This window comes from Canis lupus, chromosome 18 (genome assembly GCF_003254725.2).
Source record: "Canis lupus dingo isolate Sandy chromosome 18, ASM325472v2, whole genome shotgun sequence".
NCBI classification, from domain to species: Eukaryota; Metazoa; Chordata; class Mammalia; order Carnivora; family Canidae; genus Canis; species Canis lupus.
The window spans coordinates 24,977,809-25,003,410 of NC_064260.1; the positions used below are offsets into that span (position 1 = coordinate 24,977,809).

General features: G+C 37.2%; 1 protein-coding gene across 6 annotated transcripts in view; it reads left to right on the plus strand.

The window, feature by feature from the left end:
* Window positions 1–25,602, plus strand: part of SEPTIN14 (septin 14) — a 93,456-nt gene that overhangs the window by 52,876 nt on the left and 14,978 nt on the right. For all 6 annotated transcript variants that reach the window (XM_049096590.1, XM_049096591.1, XM_025449456.3 and 3 more), the window contains one exon: window positions 25,029–25,125. In XM_049096590.1, coding sequence (XP_048952547.1) covers window positions 25,029–25,125 — 97 coding nt within the window. The remainder of the gene's footprint in view (window positions 1–25,028; window positions 25,126–25,602) is intronic.

Here is a 25,602-nt window from a genome sequence, read left to right on the forward strand (position 1 = left end):
GCAGTGTACAGTGGAGTGGTATTAATCATTCACAGTTTTGTGCTCCCGCCATCACATCTATCCACAGAACCCTTTTCACAGTGCAAAACTGAAAGCCTGTATGTAACTCCACATTATCCCTCCCCATAGCCCCTGGAAACTACCATTGTACTGTCTGTCTATAAATTTGACTGGTCAGGATAATTCCTGAGAAGAGAATTATGCAATATTTGTCCTTTAATGTTTGTACAACTATTTCTTGGAGTCCTATATTTGATTACTCTGAGTATATTTCAAGAAGTGGAATTGTTAGATTTTATGGTAATTTTATGTTTAATTTTTTGGAGATCTGTCATACTGTTTCCATAGTGTCTGCACTAATTTTCATTATTAACTGCAGTGTGCAAGTATTCTAGTTTCTCTACATCCTAACCAATGCTTGCTCTTTTCTGTTTTTTTTTAAATAATAGCTAATCTTAATAGATGTGAGGTGTTATCTCACAGTGGTTTGATTTGAATTTTCCTAATGATTACTGATGTTGAACATCTTTATATGTGCTTTTGACATTTGTATATTCTCAATGAAGGAATGTCTAAATATCCATTGTATTTAGTTGTCTCATTTGTTGGTGTGCAGTTGTTAATAGTATTTATTTATTTTTATTTTTGTTTCTGCAAAGTTAGCAGTAATGTGTCTCTTTCATATCTGATTCTAGTAACTTGAGTCTCTTCTTTTCTATCTTGGTTGATCTGACTAACGGTTGTCAATTTTTTCAAAGAATCCATTTTTAATATCTTTCATTTTTCTGTATTTTACTGTTCCTTATTTTTTCTTTTTTTGTATATTTTTATTGGAGTTATATTTTCAACATATAAGACTGAGTGTTCATCCCATCAAGTGCCTAACTCAGTGCCTGTCACCAATCACCCCATCCTCCCGCCCACCTCCTCTTCCACTACCCCTTGTTCATTTCCCAGAATTAGGAGTCTCTTCATGTTTTGCCACCCTCTCTGATTTTTTCCACTCATTTTCTCTCCTTCCCCTATGATCTGCCCTATTTTTTATATTCCCCGTATGAGTGAAACCATAAGATGATTGTCCTTATTTCATTAATTTGCACTTTACCCAGTATATTGCCTTCCTTCTGCCTGCTTTAGGTTTAGAATTTTTTCCTTTTTTAGTGTCTTAAAATAAGTGGTTAGGTTGTGGATTTGAAAATTATCTTTTTTCTTTTGTAAAATTTAAAATTAAATAACAGGGATGCCTGGGTGGCTCAGCGGTTAAGTGTCTGCCTTCAGCTCAGGGTGTGATCCTGGAGTCCCAGGATCGAGTCCTGCATCGGGCTCCCTGTATGGAGCCTGCTTCTCTCTCTGCCTGTGTCTCTGCCCCTCTCTCTCTCTTTCTGTGTCTCTCATGAATAAATAAATAAAATCTTTAAAAAATTAAAAAATTAAATTAAATAACATAGAGTGTATTATTAGTTTCAGAGGTGGAGTTTAGTGATTCATCAGTTGCATGTAGCATCCAATGCACACTAATCAAGTGCCCTCTCTAACATCCATCACCCAGTTAATTGCCCCATCCCCCATCTATTTCCCCTCCAACAACTCTCAGTTTGTTTCTTATAGTTAAGGAACTATAGGAACTATAGAAACTCTTATGGTTTGTTTCCATCTCTGATTTCATCTTATTTTATTTTTCCTTCCTTTCCCTTCTTTTCATCAGTTTTTCTTAAATTCCAACAGATGAGTGAAATCATATGATATTTGTCTTTCTCTGACTGATTCATTTTGCTTAGCATAATACTCTCTATTTCCTTCCACGTCATTGCAAATGGTAAGATTCCATTTTTTGATGCCTGAGTAATATTCCATTGTATACATATCACATCTTATTTATCCATTCATCATACAATACGTATTTGGGCTCTCTCTCCATAGTTTGGCCATTGTGGACATTGCTGCTATAAGTATCAGGATGCATGTACCCCTTTGAATCAGTATTTTTGTATCATTTGGGTAAATACCTAGTAGTGCAATTACTGGATCTTAGGGTAGTTCTGTTTTTAACTTTTTGAGGAACCTCCATACAGTTTGCATTCCCACCAACAGTGCAAGAAGGTTCCCCTTTCTACACATCCTTTCTAATACCTGTTGTTTCTTAGGTTGTTAATTTTAGCAATTCTCTCAGATGTGAGGTGGTATATCATCATGGTTTTGGTTTGGTATTTCCCTGATGATGAGTGACATTGAATATCTTTTCAAGTGCCCCTTAGCCATTTATATGATCTTTGGAAAAGTGTCTATTTCTGTCTTTTGCCCATTTTTTAACTGGATTATATGTTTTTTTGGTTGTTGAGTTTGAGAAGTCCTTTATAGGTTTTGGGTAGTAACCCTTTACAGATATGTCATTTGCAAATATCTTCTCCCTGTTGGTTGCCTTTTAGTTTTGTTGATTGTTTCCTTTGTGGTGCAACAGCTTTTTATCTTGATGAAGTCCCAATAACTCATTTTTGCTTTAGATTCCCCTGCCTCAGGTGATATGGCTAATAAAAAGTTGCAAGGCTGAGGCCAAAAAGATTTCTGGCTGTGTTCTCTAGGATTTTGATGGTATTCTGTCTCACATTTAGATCTTTCATCCATTTTGAGTTTATTTTTGTTTTATGGCATAGGAAAGTGGTCCAGTTTCATTCTTTTGCATGTTGCTGCCCAGTTTTTCCAACACCATTGTTGAAGAGACTTTTTTCCCTTTGGATAGTCTTTCCACTTGTTTGAAGATTAGTTGATCATAGAGTTGAGGGTCCATTTCTGGGTTTTCTATTCTGTTCCATTGATCTATGTGTCTGTTTTTGTACCATACTGTCTTCTTTTAAAAAAGATTTTATTAAAAGAAAAGATTTTATTTATTTATTTATTTATTTATTTATTTAACACAGAGAGAAAGTAAGAGAGCACAAGCAAGGGAAGTTGCAGAGGGAGAGAGCCTACAGAAGCAGACTCCCCACTGAGAAGGGAGCCTATTGTATGGCTCAAACCCAGGACCCTGGCATCATGACCTGAGCTGAAGGCATCACACTTAACTGACTAAGCCACCCAGACACCCTAGTATCATACTGTCTTGATGGCTAGCTTTATAAAATAGCTTGAAATCCAGAATTGTGATAGCTCCAGTTTTGTTTTTCTTTTTCACAATCATTTGTCTATTTGAGGTCTTTTCTGGTTCTGTACAAATTACAAATTACAGGCTTATTTGTTCTAGTTCTGTGAAAAAGGTTGGTGGTATTTTGGTAGGGATTGCATTCAATGTGTATATTTCTTATGTATGCTAAAATGTAGACATTTTAACAGTGTTTGTTTTTTGAATACATGACCATGAAATATTTTTCCATATATTTGTGTCCTCTTCAATTTCTTTCATAAGTGCAGAGATCTTTTACTTCTTTAGTTAGATATATTCATAGGTATCTTACAGTTTTTGGTGCAGTTGCAAATGGGATCGATTTCTTGGTTTCTTTATCTGCTGCCTCATTATTGGTGTATAGAAATGTAACAGATTTTGGAGGAAGACGGTGGAGGAGTAGGGGACCCTAGTTTTATCTGGAATTCAGCTATATAGCTATCAAATCATTCTGAACACCTATGAACTCAACCAGAAATTTAAGGAAAGAATTGTTGCAATTTTTCAGAGAGAAAAGAGACCACTTTTTGCAAAGTAGGAGGTGTGGAGATGTGAATTCCAGGCTATATATTGGAAGATAAATGGGTGGAGGCAGGGGAGGGTACCTCCAAAAGCGGGGTACCAGAAAGCAATATAGCAGCAGAGTGTAAAATCAAAACCTTTACAAGTCTGCTCCAGTGAGGGACATTCCTGCCTGAAAGGCACTCAGGTGGTGAGCAGGTGGAACCTTAAGAGGGACAATGTGGTCTCAGGATCCCTGGGATCATAAAAAGAACACGGGTGTCTGAGTGTGGCCGAGCTCCCAAGGATTAGAGCAGGGAAGCTAGCTGCAAACATAGAGCCCAGGAATGGGCTTTCAGCTCTGTGTTGCCATAAACCACAAACTGTGGCAGGGTCTGATGACCACTCTCAGCAGGGGTCTAGCAAGGGGCAGAACCATGGCAAGACCCCTAATCATCCCCCAAGAGGAGTGGCACAGGTGCACACCACCAGAGTCTTTAAAGTTTGGAGACTCAAAACAGGTCGCAAGCCTGAGATAAAAGTGCTTGGTCACAGGCTGTGTGAACATGGAGTGTGGATGGAAACCAGGGACACAAGAGTGATTGCTTTTCTGTGAGGGCTCACTGAATATTGGGGGTGCAATCTTTCAGCTCCAGAGCTGGAGATTGGGAGACTGCCATTTTCATTTTAATCCCCTAAAGTGGTATGGGAAGCCTCCAGGGAACAAAAGCAAAGAGAAATCCTGAGCCATTTACACTGAACCTGGCCCCTGACTAGGGCGGTGTAATTCCCACCAGGCAAAGCCACCCGAGAATCAACACATCAGGCCCCTCCCCCAAAAGACCGCAGGAACATCTGGCTAACACCAAGGTTACAGATCACACAGAACTGCAAAACTGCAGCACGAGGGGCAAATGGTATATAGAATTCATGTGTTTTTTACCTCATGATTCTTTAGTCTTTCAGTTTTAATATATTTTCCTTTTTAACTAATTTCTCATTTTATCAACTCTTTTTTAAAAGTTTTGTTGAATTTTCATTTTTACAGTTATATTCTATCTTTTCATTGTATATAATTTAATTTTTGTAAATGTGTAAGTTTTTCTTTCTTTACAATTGCGGGATCCAGTTTTCTTCTAAAAGAAGAAGAAAGAAAGAGAGGGGAGCAGTAGGTATATTTGAGTAAATTATAGCTCATAAATTCCCCAATCTGGGGAAGGAAATAGGCATTCCAGTCAAGGAGGCACAGAGAACCCCCTTCAAAAAATTAGGTCAACACCTTGACAGGTAATAGTGAAGGTTGCAAATTTCAGAGATAAAGAGAAAATCCTGAAAGCAGCTCAGGCAATAGGTCTTTAATCTACAAGGGTAAAAATATAAGGCTGGCAGCAGAGCCATCCACAGAGACCTGGCAGATGAGAAAAGACTGGCATGATATATTCAAGTGCTAAATGAGAAAAATATGCATCTAAGAATACTTTATCCAGCAAGGCTGTCATTCAGAAAGGAAAGAGAGATTAAAGAGCTTCCAGGACAAACAGAAACTAAAACAATTTGTGATCACTATATCAGCCTTGTAAGAAATATTAAAGGGGATCCTTTAAGTAAAGAGAGAGTCCAAAAGCAACACAAACCAGAAAAGGAAAGAGCCTATATCCAGAAACAGTGACTTTACAGGGAATACAATGGTATTAAATTCATAGTTTCAATAGTTACTCTAAATGTAAACAGACTAACTAATCCAATCAAAAGATACAGGGTAGTAGATTGGATAAAAAAAAAAAAAAAAAAAAAGCAAGACCCATTGATATGCTATCAACAAGAGACTCATTTTAGACCCAAAGGCAACTCCAGGTTAAAAGTGCGGAGATGGAAAACCATTTATCATGCCAATGTCCATCAAAAGAAAGCTGCAATGGCAATCCTTATTTCAGAAAAATTAGATTTTAAACCAAAGAGTGCAATAAAAGATGAAGAAAGACACTATATCATAGCTAAAGTGTCCATCCAACAAGAAGATCTAACTATTGTAAATATTTATGCCCCTTAAATGGGAGCATCCAATTATATAAACCAATTAATAGCTAAATTAAAGAAATACATTGATAATAATACCATAATAGTAGGAGACTTTAACACCCCACTCAAAGATCAGAAGATCAACAAAGATCAGAAGATCTAAATTAAAGGAATACATTGATAATAATACCATAATAGTAGGAGACTTTAACACCCCACTCAAAGATCAGAAGATCAACAAGGAAATAAAAACTTTGAATGACACACTGGACCAGATGGACTTCACAGATATATTCAGAGCAGTTCATCATAAAACATTCTTTATGATACACATTCTTTTCCTGAATGCATATGGAACATTCTCCAGAATATGCCACATAATGAGTCACAAATTTCGTTTAAAGTAGTATCAAAGGCCTGAGATCATACAATGCATATTTTTAGACCATAATGTTTTGAAACTTGAACTCAATCACAAGACGAAATTTGGAAGGAATTCAAACACTTGGAGGTTAAAGAATGAATGGGTCAACCAGGAAATTAAAGAAGTTAAAAAAATTATGGAAACAAATGAAAATGGAAAAAAAACAATGGTTAAAAACGCTTGAGATGCAGCAAAAGTGGTTCTAAGAGGGAAGTATATAGCAATGCAAGCCTTTCTCAAGAAATAAGAAAGGTCTGAAATACAGAAGCTAACTTTACACCTAAAGGAGCTGGAGAAAGAATGGCAAATAAATCTTAAACCAAGCAGAAGAAGAGAATTAATAAGGATTAGAACAGAAATAAATGAAATAGAAATTAAAAGAACAATGGATCAATGAAAGTAGGAGCTGGTTCTTTGAAAGAATCAGTAAACTTCTGGCCAGACTTATCAAAAAGAATAGAGAAAGGACTCAAATAAATAAAATCATGAATGAAAGAGGAGAAATGAAAAAAAAAAAAAAGAAAGAGGAGAAATAACAAACAACACAAAAGAAATACAAATAATAAGAAAAACATTATGAGCAACTATATGCCAACAAATTAGGTAATCTGGAACAAATGGATTCATTTGTGGATTCATTCCTAGAAACTTATGAACTACCAAAACTGAAACAGGAGGAAATATAAAACATTAACAGACCTTTAAACAGCAAAGAAATTGAAGCAGTAATTTAAAATCTCCCAAAAAAATGAAATTCCAGGGCTGGATAGCTTCTCAGGGGAATTCTACCAAGAATTTAAAGAACTAATACCTATTCTGAAACAGCTCCAAAAAATAAAAATGGAAGGAAAACTTACAAACTCATTCTATGAGACAAGCATACCTTGATCCCAAAACCAGACAAAAACTTCACTAAGAAGGAGAATTATAGACCAATATCTCTGATGAACATGGATGCAAAAATTCTGAGCAAGATACTAGCTAGTATGATCCAACAGTACATTAAAAGGATTATTCACCACAGACATGTGGAACTTATTCCTTGGCTGCAAGGGTGGTTCAACATCCTCAAATCAATCAATGTGATACACTACATTAAAGAAAGGACAAGATGCATATGATTCTCTCAATAGATGCAAAAAAAGCATTTGACAAAGTACAACGTCCTGTTTTGATTAAACAAAAACAGTCCATAGTGTAGGGATAGATAGGTGCAATTGCACCCAAAACCATAAGATACCTAGAAATAAACTTAAACAAAGAGGTAAAGGATCTGTACTCTGAAAATTATAGACACTTATGAAAGAAATTGAGGAAGACACAAAGAAATGGAGAAATATTCCATGCCCATGATTGGAAGAATAAATATTGTTAAAATATCTATGCTACCCAAAGCAATCCACAGATTCAAAGCAGTCCCTATCAAAATACCATTAACATTTTTCACAAAGCTGGAACAGAAATCCTAAAATTTGTATGGAGCCAGAAAAGATCCCGAATAGTCAAAGTAAAGTAATGTTGAAAAAGAAAACCAGACCCAGGGGCAATACAATGCCTGACTTCAAGTTGTACTACAAAGCTATGATCAGCAAGACAGTGTGGTGCTGGCACAACAACAGACACATAGATCAATGGAACAGAATAGGGAACCCAGAAATGGCCCCTCAACTCTATGGTCAGCTAATACTCGACAAAGCAGGAAAGAATATCCAATGGAATAAGGACAGTGTCTTCAACAAATGGTGTTGGGAAAATTGTACAGCCATGTGCAGAAGAATGAAACTGGACCTTTTTTTGTTGCATCACACAAAAATAAACTCAAAATGGATGAAAGATCTAAATGTGAGATGAGAACCCATCAAAATCCTAGAGGAGAATACAGATAGCAACCTCTTTTAGGTTGCTTCCACCAGACAGCAGCTTTTTGCTATACACATCTCCAAAGATAAGGAAACAAAGGCAAAAGGGGACTATTAGGACTTTGAGATTAAAAACTTCTACACAGCAAAGGAAACAGTTGACAAAATCAAAAGACAACTTACAGATTTGGAGAATGGATTTGCAAAAGTTTTATCAGGTAAAGGGTTAGTATCTAAAATCTACAAAGAACTTATTAAACTCAACAGTCTAAAACACATAATCCAATCAAGAAATAGGCAGAGGACTTGAACAGACTCTATTTCTCCAAAGAATACATACAAATGGCCAATAGACACATGAAAATGCTCCACATTACTTGGCACCAGTGAAATACTGATTATTGAATATTAATTTCAAAACTTTGAAAAGATACCAGCTCACATAAGTCAGAATAGCTAAAATTAACAGATCAAGAAATGCTATATGTTTGCAAGGATGTGAGGCGTGGAGAGAAGGGAACCCTCTTATGCTGTTGGTGAGAATGCAAGCTGGTACAGCCACTCTGGAAAACAGTAGCAAGATTCCTCAAAATAGGAATAGAACTACTCTAGGACACAGCAATTGCACTGCTAGGTATTTACCCAAAAGATACAAATGTAGTGATCTGAAGGAGCACATGTTTCCCAATGTTTATAGCAGCAATATCCACAACAGCCAAACTATGGAAAGAGCCCAGATGTCCTTTGACAGATGAATAGATATATATAAATAGATAGGGATATAGATAATAGATATAGATACAGATAGATATATACAGTCAGAGATCCAAAAATGAATCTTGCCATTTGCAATGTTGTATATAGAACTAGAGGGTCTTATGCTACGTAAAATACGTCACTCAGAGAAAGAAAATTATCATATGATTTCACTCACATGTAGAATTTAAGAAACAAAACAAAGGATCATAGAGGAAGTGAGGGAAAAATAACACAAGATGAGATCAGAAAGGGAGATAAATCATAAGACCCTTAAGCATAGGAAAGAAACTCAGGGTTGCTGGAAGGGAGGGAGTAAGGGGATGGGTTAAGTGGGTGATGAGCATTAGGAAGGGCCCATGATATAATGAGCACTGGATGTTATATACAACTAATAAACTGAATTCTACCTTGAAACTAATAATACACTATATGTTAATTAATTGAATTTAAATAATAAGAAATGTAACAGAATTCTGCACTTTGATTTCATATCCTGAGGCTTTGCTGAATTCCTATGAGTTCTAGCAATATTTTTGTGGAGTCTTTTGGTTTTTCTATATAGAATATCACATAATTTGTAAATCGTGAAAATTTGACTTCTTCCTGCTAATGTAGATGACTTTCATTTATTTTTGTTGTCTGATGGCTGAGGCTAAGACTTTCAGTAACGTGTTAAGTGATAATCATTAGAGTGGACATTTTTGTCTTTGTACTGATGATAGGAGAAAGACTCTTATTTTTTTATTTTTTATTTGACAATGACCTGTAAAACATTTATTATTGCCCTTTTCATGTCATCTTGATTTATATTTCTACTTAAAAAGAATAACAAACTTCTAAAATATAATACTTCCTTTGATTTGATTTTTTGTATATTTTTATTGGAGCTTGATTTGCCAATATATAGTATAACACCCATGCTCATTCCATCAAGTGTCCCCCTCAGTGCCAGTCACCCAGTCACCCCATCACCTCGCCCACCTCCCCTTCCACTACCCCTTGTTCTTTTCCTAGAGTTAGAAGTCTCTCATATTCTGATATTTCCCACTCATTTTCTCTCTTTTCCCCTTTAATCCCTAATTAAGAATGATATTAGTTGTGGGTCTTTCATATATGACCATTAAGATGTTGAGTTGTCTTCCCTCTATTCCAACTTTGTGGAGGGTTTTAATCAGGAAAGGATGCTGTATTTTTGTCAAATGATTTTTCTTAATCTAGTGAGAAGATGGTGTGGTTCTTATCCTTTCTTTTTTTAATGTGATGTCTCACGTTGATTAATGGATGTTGAACTGCTCTTACAGCTAAGGAATAATCCCATTTGGTTGTGCTGAATAATCCTTTTAATGTACTGTTGGATCCCATTAGCTGGTATATTTGCTGAGAATTTTTACATCCATATTCATCAGCGGTATTGCTCTGTAATTCTCCTTTTTAGTGGAATCTTTAGTTTTAGGTTCAAAGTGATGCTGGCCTCACAGAATGAGTTTGTAAGTTTTTCTTCCATTTCTATTTTTTGGAACAGTTTTAGAACTGGTATTAATTCTTTAAATGCTTGATAGAATTCCCCTGGGTAGCCATCCAGCCCTGGAATCTTGTTCATTGGGAGATTTTTAATTACTGTTTCATTTTCTTTCCTGGCTATGTGTGTCTTCGGATTTTCTATTTCTTCTTGTTTTAGTTTTAGTAATGTGTAAGTTTCTAGCAGTGTGTCTATTTCTTCTAGATTGTCTAGTTTGTTGAAAGATAATTTTTCATAGTACCCTTTTATAATTGTTTGTGTTTCTGTGGTGTTAGTTGCGATCTCTTTCATTTGTGATTTATCTATTTGTATCCTTTTCCTTTCTTTTTGAATATCTGACTAGGTGTTTATCAATTTTGTTAATTCTTTTGAAAAATCACCTGTCAGTTTTGTTAATCAGTGCTACTGTTTTGTTTGTTTGTTCCCATATCATTTATTTCTGCTCTAATATTTATTATTTTCCTTCTTATACTGACTTTAGGCTTTATGTACTATCCCTTTCTTAGGTGCTTTAGGTGTAAGTTTAGATTTTGTGTTTGAGACTTTTCTTGCTTCTTGAGGTAGACCTGTATTGCAAAATACTTCCCTCTTAGAACTCCTTTTGCTACATCCCAGAGATTTTGGGCTCTTGTGGTTTCATTTTCATTTGTTTCTATGTATTTTTAAAATTCTTTAATTTTTTTGTAAACCCATTTATTCTTTTTGAAGATTTTATTTATTTGAAAAGAGAGAGAGTAAGAAAAAGCACAACCAAGGGGTGGTGCTGAGAGAGGTCAAGCAGAATTTCCACTGAGAGATGAGCTTGATGTGTGCTTTGATCCCAGGACCCCAAGACCATGACCTGAGCTAACGTCATATAATCAACTGAGCCACCCATGCCCCAATTCATTTATTATTTGGTGGGATGTTCTTTAATCTCCATGTATTTGAAGTCTTTCCAAATTTTTTCTTGTGGTTGACTTCCAGTTTCATATTGTTTTGGTCTCAAAATATGCATAATATGATCTTGATCTTTTTGTACTTGTGGAGGGCTGATATGTGATGCAGTATGTGATCTATTCTATAGAATGTTCCATGTGCGTTCAAGAAGACTATGTATTCTGCTGCTTTAGGATGAAATGTTCTGAATATATCTGTTTAGTCCATTTGTTTCATTGTGTCATTCACAGCCCTTGTTTTATTGTTGCTCTTCTACTTAGATTATCCATCCATTGCTGTGAGTGGGGTGTTAAAGTCCCACACTGTTATGTGTAATTATTAATGAGTCTCTTTATGTCTGTTATTAATTGGTGTATATATTTAGGTGCTCCCAAGTTGGGGGCATATTTACCATTGCACGTTCTTGATGGGTAGAAACCTTAATTATGATATATTTCCCTTATTCATCACATGTTATAGTCTTTGTTTTAAAATCTAGTTTGGATAGGCAGGGAAAAATGGCAGAAGAGTAGGGGTCCTTAATTCACCTGGTCCCACCAACTTACCTAGATAACATTCAAAACATCCTGAACACCTACAAATTCGACCTGAGATTTAAAGAGAGAACAGCCAGAAACTACAGAGAGAAGGGTTTTTCGCTTCTAGGAAGGATCATCTAGAGTAAAATTTACTTAGGTTGTGGTTGATATTCTTGACTCAGCCTGCTCGTACAGCCACTCTGCACTGAACAAAATGACTAGAAGCAAGAATTCACCACAAAGAAAGAATCAAAAACAGTATTATCTGCCACAGAGTTACAGAATTTGGATTACAATTCGATGTCAGAAAGCCAATTCAGAAACACAATTGTAAAGCTACTGGAAGCTCTGGAAAAAGCATAAAGGACTCAAGAGACTTCGTTACTGCAGATTTCAGATCTAATCAGGCCAAAATTAAAAATCAATTAAATTAGATGCAATCCAAACTGGAGGTCCTAATGATGAGGGTTAATGAGGTGGAAGACAGAGTGAGTGACAGAAGATAAGTTTATGGCAAGGAAGAAAGCTGAGGAATAAAGAGAAAAACAATTAAGACATCATGGGGAAAGGTTAAAGGAAATAAATGACAGCATCAGAAGGAAGAATCTACATATAATTGGGGTTCAAGAAAAGGCCAAGAGGGCCAGAGGGCCAGAGAGTATATTTAAACAAATCATAGCTGAGAACATCCCAATATGGGGAGGGAAACACGTATTCAGATCCAAGAGATAGAGAGGTCTCCCCAGCCAAAAAAAATGAAGAAAACAGTTCAACACCTTGACATTTAATAGTGAAACTTGCAAGTTCCAAAGCTAAAGAGAAAATCCTGAAAGCAGCAAGAGACAAGATACTCTCAACTTATATGGGGAGAATATCAGACCTCTCCACAGAGACCTGATAAGCCAGAAAGCACTGGCAGGATATATTTAAGGTGCTGAATGAGAAGAACATGCAGCCAAGAATACTTTATCCAGCAAGGCTCTCATTCAGAATAGAAGGAGAGAGAAAGAATTTCCAGGACAGGCAGAAACTGAAAGAATATGTGACCACCAAACCAGCTCTGCAAGAAATATTAAAGGGGATCCTATAAGAGAAAGAGGAAGCCCAGAGAAACAATCCACAAAAACAGGGTCTGAATAGGTATTATGATGACACTGAATTCATATCTTTCAATAGTTACTCTAAATGTGAATGGGCTAAATGATCCCATCAAAAGACACAGGGTTTTGACTGGATAAAAAAGCAAGACCCAACTATTTGCTCTCTACAAGAGACTCATTTTATTTATTTTTTATAAACTTACTTTTATTGGTGTTCAATTTGCCAACATATAGAATAACACCCAGCGCTCATCCCAACAAGTGCCCCCCTCAGTGCCCATCACCCAGTCACCCAGACCCCCCGCCCACCTCCCCTTCCACCACCCCTAGTTCATTTCCCAGAGTTCGGAGCCTCTCATGTTCTGCCTCCGTCCCTGATATTTCCCACTCATTTTTTCTCCTTTCCCCTCTATTCCCTTTCACTATTTTTTATATTCCCCAAATGAATGAGAGCATACAATGTCCTTCTCTGATTGACTTATTTCACCAGCATAATACCCTCCAGTTCCATCCACGTCAAAGCAAATGGTGGGTATTTGTCGTTTCTAAAGGCTGAGTAATATTCCATTGTATACATAAACCACATCTTCTTTACCCATTCATCTTTCGATGGACACTGAGACTTCTTCCACAGCTTGGCTATTGTGGACATTGCTGCTGTGAACATTGGGGTGCAGGTGAAGAGACTCATTTTTAGACCTAAGGACACCTCCAGCCTGAAAATGAACAGGTGGAGAACCATTTACCATTCAAATGGTCCTCAAAAGAAAGCTGAGGTAGCAATCCTCATATCAGATAAATTAAAGTTTATCCCAAAGACTATAGTAAGAGATGAGGAGGGACACTATATCATACTTTAAAGGGTCTATCCAACAAAAAGACCTAACAATCATGAATATTTATGACCCTAATATGGGAGCTGCAAGTATATCAATTAATAACCAAAGTGAAGACATACTTAGATAATAATACATGTATAGTAAGAGACATCAACACACTGCTCTCAGCAAATGACAGATGTTTTAAGCAGAACATCACCAAAGAAACAAGGGTCTTAAATGATACACTGGACCAGATGGATTTCACAGATATTTACAGAGGGAAATAGATTGCAGTACAAGACTCCCTCAAAAAATTGGAAAAAACTCAAATACACAAGCTAACTTCTCACCTAAAGGAACTGGAGAAAGAACAATGAGTAAAACCAACACCAGGCAGAGGAAGAAAGATAATAAAGATTGGATCAGAACTCAATGAAATATAGACCAGAAGAGCTGTAGAACAGATCAACAAAACCAGGAGTAGGTTCTTTGCAAGAATTAATAAGATAGATAAACCCCTAGCCAGCCTTCTTAAAAAGAAAAGACTCAAATCATGAATGAAAGGGGAGAACCACACCAATACCAAGGAAATACAAACGATTATAAAAACGTATTAGGAGCAGCTATACTCTAATAGATTAGGCAATTTTGAAGAAATGGATGCATTTCTGGAAAACCACAACTTACCAAAACTGGAACAGGAAGAAATAGAAAACCTGAACAGGTCAATAACCAGGGAGGAAATTGAAGCAGTCATCAAACACCTTCCTAGACACAAGAGTCCAGGGCCAGATGGTTTCCCAGGGGAATTCTATCAAACGTTTATAGAAGAAACAATACCCATTCTACTAAGACTCTCTGAAAGACAGAAAAGGGATGAAGTACTTCTAAACCCATTTTATAAGGCAGCATCACCTTAATGCCAAAACAAGACAAAGACCCCACCAAAAAAGGAGAATAATAGACCAATATCCCTGATGACGTCAGATGCAAAAATTCTCACTATGATACTAGCCAGTAGGCTACAACAGTATATTAAAAGGATTATTCACCAGGACCAAGTGGGATTTATCCCCAAGATGCAAAGATGGTTCAACACTCGTAAAGCAATCAATGTGATTCATCATATCAACAAGAGAAAAAACAAGACCCTATGATCCTCTCAATATTTGCAGAGAAAACATTTGACAAAATACAACATCCATTCCTTTACCTCTTTGGTTAGGTTTATTCCTAGGTATCTTATGCTTTTGGGTGAAATTGTCAACGGGATTGACTCCTTAATTTCTCTTTCTTCAGTCTCATTGTTAGTGTATAGAAATGCCATTGACTTCTGGGCATTCATTTTGTATCCTGACACACTGCCAAATTGCTGTATGATTTCTAGCAATCTTGGGATGGAGGCTTTTGGGTTTTCTATGTAGAGTATCATGTCATCGGCGAAGAGGGAGAGTTTGACTTCTTCTTTGCCAGTTTGAATGCCTTTAATGTCTTTTAGTTGTCTGATTACTGAGGCTAGGACTTCCAGTACTATGTTGAATAGCACTGGTGAGAGTGGACATCCCTGTCTTGTTCCTGATCTTAGGGGAAAGGCTCCCAGTGCTTCCCCATTGAGAATGATATTTGCTGTGTGCTTTTCGTAGATGATTTTTAAGATGTCGAGGAATGTTCCCTCTATCCCTACGCTCTGAAGAGTTTTGATCAGGAATGGATGCTCTATTTTGCCAAATGCTTTCTCTGCATCTAATGAGAGGATCTTATGGCTCTTGGTTTTTCTCTTGCTGATATGATGAATCACATTGATTGTTTTACGAGTGTTGAACCAGACTTGTGTCCCGGGGATAAATCCTACTTGCTCATGGTGAATAATTTTCTTAATGTATTGTTGGATCCTATTGGCTAGTATCTTGCTGAGAATTTTTGCATCCATGTTCATCAGGGATATTGGTCTGTAATTCTCCTTTTCGGTGGGGTCATTGTCTGGTTTTGGAATTAAGGTGATGCTGGCATCATAGAACGAATTTGGAAGTACTCCATCTCTTTCTATCTTTCCAAACAGCTTTAGTAGAATAGGTATGGCTTCTTCTTTAAACGTTTGATAGAATTCCCCTGGGAAGCCATCTGGCCCTGGACTCTTGTGTCTTGGGAGGTTTTTGATGACTGCTTCAATTTCCTCCCTGGTTATTGGCCTGTTCAGGTTTTCTATTTCTTCCTGTTCCAGGTTTGGTTGTTTGTGGCTTTCCAGGAATGTGTCCATTTCTTCTAGATTGCCTAATTTATTGGCGTATAGCTGTTCATAATATGTTTTTAAAATCATTTGTATTTCCTTGGTGTTGGTAGTTATCTCTCCTTTCTCATTCATGATTTTATTAATTTGAGTCTTCTCTCTCTTCTTTTTAATAAGGCTGGCTAATGGTTTATCTATCTTATTAATTCTTTCAAAGAACCAAGTCCTGGTTTTGTTTATCTGTTCCACAGTTCTTCTGGTCTCGATTTCGTTGAGTTCTGCTCAAATCTTAATTAACTCTCTTCTTCTGCTGGGTGTAAGATCTATCTGCTGTTTTTTCTCTAGCTCCTTTAGGTGTAAGGTTAGCTTTTGTATTTGAGTTCTTTCCAGTTTTTGAATGGATGCTTGTGTTGCGATGCATTTCCCCCTGAGGACTGCTTTTGCTGCATCCCAAAGATTTTGAATGGTTGTATCTTCATTCTCATTAGTTTCCATGAATCTTTTTCATTCTTCCTTAATTTCCTGGTTGACCCTTTCATCTTTTAGCAGGATGGTCCTTAACCTCCACGTGTTTGAGGTCCTTCCAAGCTTCTTGTTGTGATTTAGTTCTAATTTCAAGGCATTATGGTCTGAGAATATGCAGGGGACGATCCCAATCTTTTGGAAATGGTTCAGAACCGATTTGTGACCCAGTATGTGGTCTATTCTGGAGAAAGTTCCATGTGCACTTGAGAAGAATGTGTATTCAGTTGCGTTTGGATGTAAAGTTCTGTAGATATCTGTGAAATCCATCAGGTCCAGTGTATCATTTAAAGCTCTCGTTTCTTTGGAGATGTTGTGTTTAGCAGACCTATCAAGTATAGAAAGCGCTAGATTGAAGTCACCAAGTATAAGTGTATTATTATCTAAGTAAGTCTTAACTTTGGTTATTAATTGATTAATATATTTGGCAGCTCCCACATTCGGGGCATATATATTGAGGATTGTTAAGTCCTCTTGTTGGATAGATCCTTTAAGTATCATATAATGTTCCTTTTCATCTCTCACTACAGTCTTAGGGGTAAATTTTAGTTTATCTGACATAAGGATGGCTACCCCTGCTTTCTTTTGAGGACTATTTGAATGGTAAAATGTTCTCCAACCTTTTATCTTCAGGGTGTGGGTGTCCTTCTGTCTAAAATGAGTCTCTTGTAGACAGCAAATCGATGGATCCTGCTTTTTTATCCAGTCTGACACGTTCGCCTTTTGAATGGGTCATTAAAGCCATTCAAGTTCAGAGTTACTATTGAAAGATATGAGTTTAGTGTCATCATGATATGTATTCAGTCCTTGTTTTTCTGGATTGTTCCACTGGACTTCTTCTTAAAGGGGAATTTTAAGAGTCCCCCTTAAAATTTCTTGCAGAGCTGGTTTGGAGGTCACATATTCTTTCAGTTCCTGCCTGTCTTGGAAGCTCTTTATCTCTCCTTCCATTTTGAATGAGAGCCTTGCTGGATAAAGTATTCTTGGTTGCATGTTCTTCTCATTTAGGACCCTGAATATGTCCTGCTAGCCCTTTCTGGCCTGCCAGGTCTCTGTGGAGAGGTCTGCTGTTACCCTAATACTCCTCCCCATAAAAGTCAGAGATTTCTTGTCTCTTGCGGCTTTAAGGATCTTCTATCTTTGGAATTTGCAAGCTTAACTATTAAACTTCCAGGTGTTGAACGGTTTTTATTTTTTTTAGGGGGGGATCTCTCTATCTCCTGGATCTGAATGCCTGTTTCCCTTCCCAGATTAGGAAAGTTTTCAGCTATGATTTGTTCAAATACATATTCTGGCCCTCTGGCCCTTTCAGCACCCTCAGGAACCCCAATTAAATATAGTTTTTTCTTCCTCAGGCTGTCATTTATTTCCCTTTATCCTCATGGTCTTTTAATTGTTTGTCTCTTTTTTCCTCAGTTTCCCTCTTTGCCATCAACTTGTCTTCTATGTCACTCACTCATTCTTCCACCTCATTAACCCTTGTCATTAGGACTTCCAGTTTGGATTGCATTTCATTCAATTGATTTTAATTTCTGCCTGATTGGATCTAAATTCTGCAGTCATGAAGTCTCTTGAGTCCTTTATGCTTTTTTCTAGAGCCACCAGTAGCTGTATAATAGTGCTTCTGTATTGGCTTTCTGACATTGAATTGTAATCCAGATTTTGTAACTCTGTGGGAGAGAGGACTGTTTCTGATTCTTTCTTTTGAGGTGAGGTTTTCCTTCTAGTCATTTTGCTCAGTGCAAAGTGGCCAAAAACAAGTTGTATTGGGAAAAGGAGAAAAAGAGAGGAGAGAAAGAAGGAAAGAAAAGAGAAAAAGAAGAAAGGGAAAAAGAGAGAAAGAAAAAGAAAGAAAGGAAAAAGAAAAGGGTGGTGGAAGCAAACAGAAATCAAAAATCAAAAAAACAAAACACGGGGGAGTATCTTCTGATTCTGTATACTTTAAGTCCCTTGACTTCCCCTGGAACTTGTCCGTCTAGCTGGTCTTCTGGGGGAGGGGCCTGTTGTGCTGATTTTCAGGTGTTAGCACTTGGGGGAGCTGCTCTGCCCCGTGCCTGGTGCAGAGCTCAGTGAGGGTTGTTTACCCAGTGAGGCCCCAGGAGGAACAGTCGCAGTGGCGGGGCCAGCTCTGCAGCGCTGGAGTCAGCTCCCGCAGTAACTCCGGAGCTCTCCGTCTGCAGGGCCTGGAGGCTCCGGGGCGGGGCCGCTGATCTGCTCAGCTCGGGCCAGGAGTGTCCTTGCTGTCCTGGGCCCTCCCGGCCTCTGCCTGTCCCGGGGGGAGGCCGGATCCTGGGCTGTGTCCCAGCGCCCTGTGCTCCCGGGCCTACGCTGTTGGATTCACGCTTTGGCCGCGCATCCCCCTCCGCAGAGCCACCGCCTGAGCCCCTCCGAGGCTCTGGGTCCCGCCGTGTGCGCTGCAGCCCTTCAGGGAGCTCGGTGCACTCGCCCGGGGCGCAGGTGCCTGTTAGTGTCCCAGGGAGCTTGAGGGCATCCCCACCCTCCTGGGGTCCTGCTCTAACTCCCTGCGGGCGCCTTTCCACCCGGGAAGGTTGATGCAGCTCTTTGCTTCTCCGGGAGGGAGCTCTCCTGTCCTGGGGACACTCGCCCAGGCCTCAGCCCGGCTCCTCGCAGGGCCCCTCCCCTTTGGAGGCCTTTTGTTTCTTTATTTCTTTTTCCCCATCTTCCTTCCTTGATAGAAGCGTGAAGTCTTCTCACTGTAGCATTCCAGCTGTTCTCTCTTTAAATCTCAGGCTGAATTTGTAGATTTTCAAGATGATTTGAAGGTTATCTAGGTAATTTGGTGGGGACAGGTGACTTGGGGACCCTACTCTTCCGCCATCTTGCCCCTCCCTCTATAATTTTATCTTCTATATCATTGAATTGTTCCTTTCCTCGACCATCCTTGTTTTTATGGCTTGAATTTGTGTTTGCATCTCAGTTATAGCATTTTAAAATTCCAATGTGACTAAATTTTAATTCTTTTATCTCTGCAGTAAGGGATTCCCTAGTTTCTTCTATGCTTTTTCTTCAAGCCCAGCTGGTATCCTTATAATTGTTATTTGAAATTCTCATTCAAACATCTTTTTATATCTGTTTTTATTAAATCCCTGGCCATTGGTCCTATTTTCTGTTCTTTCTTTTTGGGTGAATTCTTCCACTTTGTCATTTTGCAGAAAAAAAATAAAACAAGCTAGATCCTATTGTGTTTCAATCTGTTTGTTAAAAAGAAGCTAGATCATCAACAACAACAACAAAGAAGCAGCAGCAGCTAGGTACAAAGAAAGAGAAAATTAAAAGAAAGATAATATATAAAAATAGTTTAAAAATAAACGAAAGAGGAATAATAAATAATAAAAATAAGAAATAGAAATAAAAAAGAAACTACATCCTCTTCCCCCTAGAGATGAGGCCTTTCAGCCCTCTGTGATCAGTAGACTTGTGTGCAAGTTGTTTCTGCTTGTGTTATGGGGGTGGGGCCTCATGCTGATTCTCAGGTGGAGACTTGCCCAAGTGGAGATGTGGGGAGTCTAGGAGGAGGGAGAGTGAGGGGGGCAGAGCTTGGTGTAGGGTGCTCCAGCCTCCACTAGATAGAGTTTTGCTGTCTTAAACTTTTAGCACTGATGGGCAGGGTGAAAATAGTGATACCCTGCTCTCTAGCCCTGGAAATGAGAGTTCACACCCACCATTCTTCAAGAAGCCTTAACAGAAATTCAAACAATCATCCATGACTTGGTGGCAGCTAACTTCTAAAACTTAATATTTTATGTTTTGCTGCTTATACTACCATGTGGAGTCTCTGTAAGAGGGATCCCTCCCCTCCAGAGCCCCTGTAGTTCTTATCTCCCCAGATGTTCCCTCTGAACTTCTTACCTTCCAGAAAGTGGTTGATTTTCTACTTATAGTCTTGCAATTTTGTTCTTTCAGTCCTTAGAGTGATTTATTTGGTGTTCAGATTGTTTTGATAATTATCTAGCTGTGTTCAAGGGATGGGGCAAATTTAGCTTACCCCTATTTTTCTGTCATCTTAGATCCTCAAATCATACCTGAAAAGATAAACATGGTAGTTAACTTAAATTTCAAAACTACCATCTGTACTTAAAAACCATAGCATGCTTGGAACAAACAATTCTAAAATCTGTATGGAATCACATAGTTAAAGTAATGTTGAAAATGAAACTAAAGCTAGAGGAACCACAGTTCTGGACTTCAAGCTGTATTACAAAGCTGTGATCATCCAGACAGTATGTTACTGGCACAGAAACATACACAAAGATCAATGAAACAAAATAAATAACCCAGAAATAGACCCCCAATTCTATAGTCAACTAATCATTGACAAAGCAGGAAAGAACATCTAATGGAAAAAAGACAGTCTCTTCAAAAAATGGTGTTGGGAAAATTGGACTGCCACATGCAGAAGAATGTAACTGGATCACTTTCTTACACCGTATACAAAAATAAATTCAAAATGGATGAAACATCTAAATGTGATTCGGGAATCCATTAAAATCCTAGGGAGCAGAGGCATCATCCTCTTTCAACTTGGCCCCTGCAATTTCTTCTTAGACACATCTCCAGAGGCAATGGAAACAAAAGCAAAAATAAACTATTGGGACTTCGGGAAAAAAAGAAACAACAAAAACCCAAACCTTTTGCAGAACAAAGGAAACAACCAAACTAAAAGGCCATCTACAAAATAGGGGAAGATATTTAAAAATGACATACCAGATAAAGGTCTAGTATCCAAAATCTATAAAGAAGTTCTCAAACTAAACACCCCCAAAACAAAAAAGATCTAGTCAAGAAATGGGTAGAAGTCACGAACAGACTTTTCTCCAAAGAAGACATACAAATGTCTAGCAGACACATGAAGAAATGCTCAACATCACTCATCATCAAGGAAATATAAATCAAAACCACAATGAGATACACCAGTCAGAATAGCTAATATTAACAAGTCAGGAAATAAGAGATGCAGAGAGGATGTGAAGAAACCCATTTACACATATGATTTCACTCATATATGGAATTTAAGAAACAAAGCAAATGACTTTAGGGGAAGGGAAGGAAAAATAAAGTAAGATAAAAATAGAGAGAGAGACAATTTACAAATGACTTTAACTAATTAATGAATTCAAGATTGCTGGAGTGGAGAGGGGAATTATTGGGGTGATGGGCATTAAGGATGGCACTTGATATAATGAGAATTGGATGTTATATACAACTGATGAATCCTGAATTCTACTCCTGAAACTAATACACTATATATTAACTAACTTCAATTTAAACAAACAAAACAAACCAAACCAAAACAAAACAAAAAAAAAACGTATCACATATCATCCTATCCACAAATATGAATCAAGGAATTAATAAAAAAAGACGTAAATTATAACATATTTAAAAGGTAAAGAGGGGAAATAGAAATTTAGCTCTTTAAAGATGGGTTAGTGGTGCACCTGGGTGGGTCAATGGTTGAGCATCTGCTTTCAGCTCACATCATGAACCTGGGGTCCTAGGATTGAGTCCCACATCGGGCTCCCTGTAGGGAGTCTGCTTCTCCCTCTGCCTATGTCTCTGCCTCTGTTTCTGTGTGTCTCTCATAAATAAATAAATAAATAAATAAATAAATACATACATACATACATACAGAGTAAGTAAGTAAAAGTAAGTTTTAAAAATATGGGTTAGAACTTAAGTGACCATCATTTTAAAATAAGCTACTATACACATAAGATGTTATATGTAAACATAATGAATGATAAACAAAAATAAAAAACCTATAATAGACATAAAAATAAAATAGAAGAATAACACTAGAGAAAAACATGAAACCACAAGGAAGAATGAAAGAGAAGGAGGAACAGAGAAGAAGTATAAAACAACTGTAAAACAACTAATAACTGGCAATAAGTGCCTATTTATCAGGATGCCTGGGTGGCTTAGTGGTTGAGCCTCTGCCTTTGGCTCAGAGCATGATCCTGGAATCCCGGGATTGAGTCCCATATCAGGCTCCCCACAAGGGGCCACCTTCTCCCTCTGCCTGTGTCTCTGCCTCTCTCTCTGTGTCTCTCATGAATAAATAAAATCTTTTTTTAAAAGTACCTATTTATCATTAATCACCTTAAAGGTAAATGTTTTAAATGTTCTACTCCAAAGACATAGAATTACTGAATGGATAACAAAGTGAGACCCATATGTTGTATATAAGAAATTCATTCAGACCTAAAGACACATTCAGATTAAAGGAGGAGATATGAAAAAATATTTAATATGTAAGTGGTAACAAAAAGAAAACCATAATTTAAGAAACAAAACAGGAAAACAGTATGTAAATTCCTCAGGAATTTAAAAATAGAACTATCCTATGATCCAGGGGTTACACTATTTGGTATTTATCTCCAAAATACAAAAACACTAAATCAAAGGGATGAATGCACCTCTATGTTTATAATAGTTTTATTTACAAGAGCCAATTTTTAAAAAGATTTTATTTACTTATTCACAAGAGACACAGACATAGGTAGAGGGAGAAGCAGGCTCCCCGCAGAGAGCCAGATGTGGGACTCGATCCCCTAGACCTGGGATCATGCCCTGAGCTGAAGGCATATGCTTAACCACTGAGCTATCCAGGCGTCCCTACAAGAGCCAATTTTTAAAAAGATTTTATTTATTTATTCATTAGAGACACACAGAGAGAGAGAGAGGCAGAGACACAGGCAGAGGGAGAAGCAGGCTCCATGCAGGGAGCCTGATGTGAGACTCGGTCCTGGGACTTCAGGATCATACCCTAGACCAAAGGCAGGTGCTAAACCACTGAGCAACCCAGGGATACCATACAAGAGCCAAATTATGGAAGCAGTCCAACTGTCCATAAGTAGATGAATGGATAAAGAAGATGTGGTATATCTATATAATGGAATATTATTCAGTCATAAAAGACAAAATCTTGCTATTTGCAATGGCATGGATATATCCAGAGAATATAATGCCAAAGAAATAAATCAGAAGAAGACAAATACCATATGGTTTCACTCATATGTGGGCTTTAAGAAACAAAACAAATGATCAAAGGAAAATAGAGAGAGAGGGAAGCCAAGAAAGAGACGCTTAAGTATTGATAACAGATTGGATATTAGAAGGGAGATGGGTTTGGGGGATGGGTTAAATAGGTGATGGGGATTAGGGAGTGCACTTGTGATGAGCACCAAGTGTTGAATGGAAGTGTTGAATCACTATATTGTACACCTGAAACTAATATTACACTATATGTTAACTAATTTGAATTTAAATAAAAACTTTATAAAAGAGCAAAACTATTTTAAAAATCCATAAGATCTTGTACAATTCCTATCCTCCTTGAGGCCGTTAACTTATATACACTATGGGATCACTGATATGGCTATTAAGGCCTCTTGTGAGGTTTAAAAGGTTGCAAAGTGCCTGATACACAGGGTCTAGATATAACAAATAAGTAGTAAGTACTAATTCTGTGTCTTTAATTTCTCTTTTGTTATTTTTCATACACCATTTATTTTAAGATTTCACAAACTAAACAGTTTTCTGAATTGAAAAGCTGAGTATTGTAAAATTTTTATTTATTCTTCTGTGGTTTTTTTTTAGTTTTGTCTTAAAGATTTTGGTCTCTCTAATTGTACCTGTAGGAATTCATAGGGAATACTTTTTATTTTTTTTAAGATTTATTTATTTATTTATTTATTTATTTATTTATGATAGACATAGAGACAGAGAGAGAGGCAGAGACACAGGAGGAGGGAGAAGCAGGCTCCATGCCAGGAGCCCGACGTGGGACTCGATTGTGGGACTCCAGGATCACGCCCCGGGCCAAAGGCAGGCACCAAACCCCTGAGCCACCCAGGATTCCCACTTTTATTTTTCTAATCCAATTTAATTAATAAATGAAATACTGTTAATTATTAAATATTTAACATGATGCCTAATAATTTTTATTTTAGATACTTTTTGTATATCAACTCTTCTATTCAGACAATCTATGCAACTTCTAACAGACCATGAATTTATCTTGCATATTTCTGCTGTCTTTACATCCTGCTCAAAGCCTTATTTTTACTTATGATTATTCTTCTTACTTTGCTTATCATCTTCCCAAATCTCCCTTGAGTTGCACATTAATTTTCAAATCTCAGAGTGACCCTTTAGTTTTGTTTAGAATTAACTTAGACATATATAGTACTATTTACTAATATACTCTAATTGTATATCCATTAACTGGTTATTAGAGTTTTTTCCTTAATACTTCCCATTTTAACTTCTGTACTGGAGTTAAAAGTGTTTTATTTATTCTTTCCTCAACGTTTTTTCATTTCAGGGTAAAGATAATATGAAAAATATTATGTCTCATAAAAATACTTTTTATTTGTATTTCCCACAGCAGAACCCCTTGCTTTTGTCTTTACTCAGCAGACAGTTCTCAGTTGTCTGCATGGCTTGATGATAATGCTTGAAAAAAATTAATTTGCACATATTTACTACCAAGCATAAAATCTGTGATAGGGTAGATGCCTTATTGGAATAAACTTATTATGTTATTCTTGTCTCTATAGATTTCCAAAACAGAAATAATTAACAGAGTAGGCCATATTGGTATATGGGAACATGATTAAAGTTGTTCTTACTTTTAGGGACAATTACCATTTGCTGTAGTAGGGAGTAGGGATGAAGTGAAAGTTGGAAAAAGAATGGTCAGAGGCCGTCAGTACCCTTGGGGAGTTTTACAAGGTAAATGTGATGGAAGTGAGCAGGCTTGCTCAGGAAAGTGTGTGTGTGTGTGTGTGTGTGTGTGTGTGTGTGTGTGTGTGTTGTGTGTGTGTTTGTGTGTATTCTTAGAGTCTTAAAATATTTTGACTTGAGTCAGCGCTGGTAATTGTTGCTAAACAGTGAATTAAGAGTTACTAATGAAAAACACAAATTCTTTTTCATTTAAGACAATTCTTACTTTGACTATAATTCATTCTCATAGGAGTTTACTAGGTAGTTCTTTAGACAAAAATTCACAGAGGTTTGCTAGAATCTCTTCATTTACCCCAACCTGACATATGCATAGTATCTCTCTGTGCATAAATTATTACATTCAGAATGTTGGAAAGTGCTTTGAACAAAAGATCTTTGAACAAAATTAAAGCACAAATACTAGTGTTTAAAACCTGTTACATATATTAATTACTACTTAATTTATAAGGCATTTTTAAATGGTCA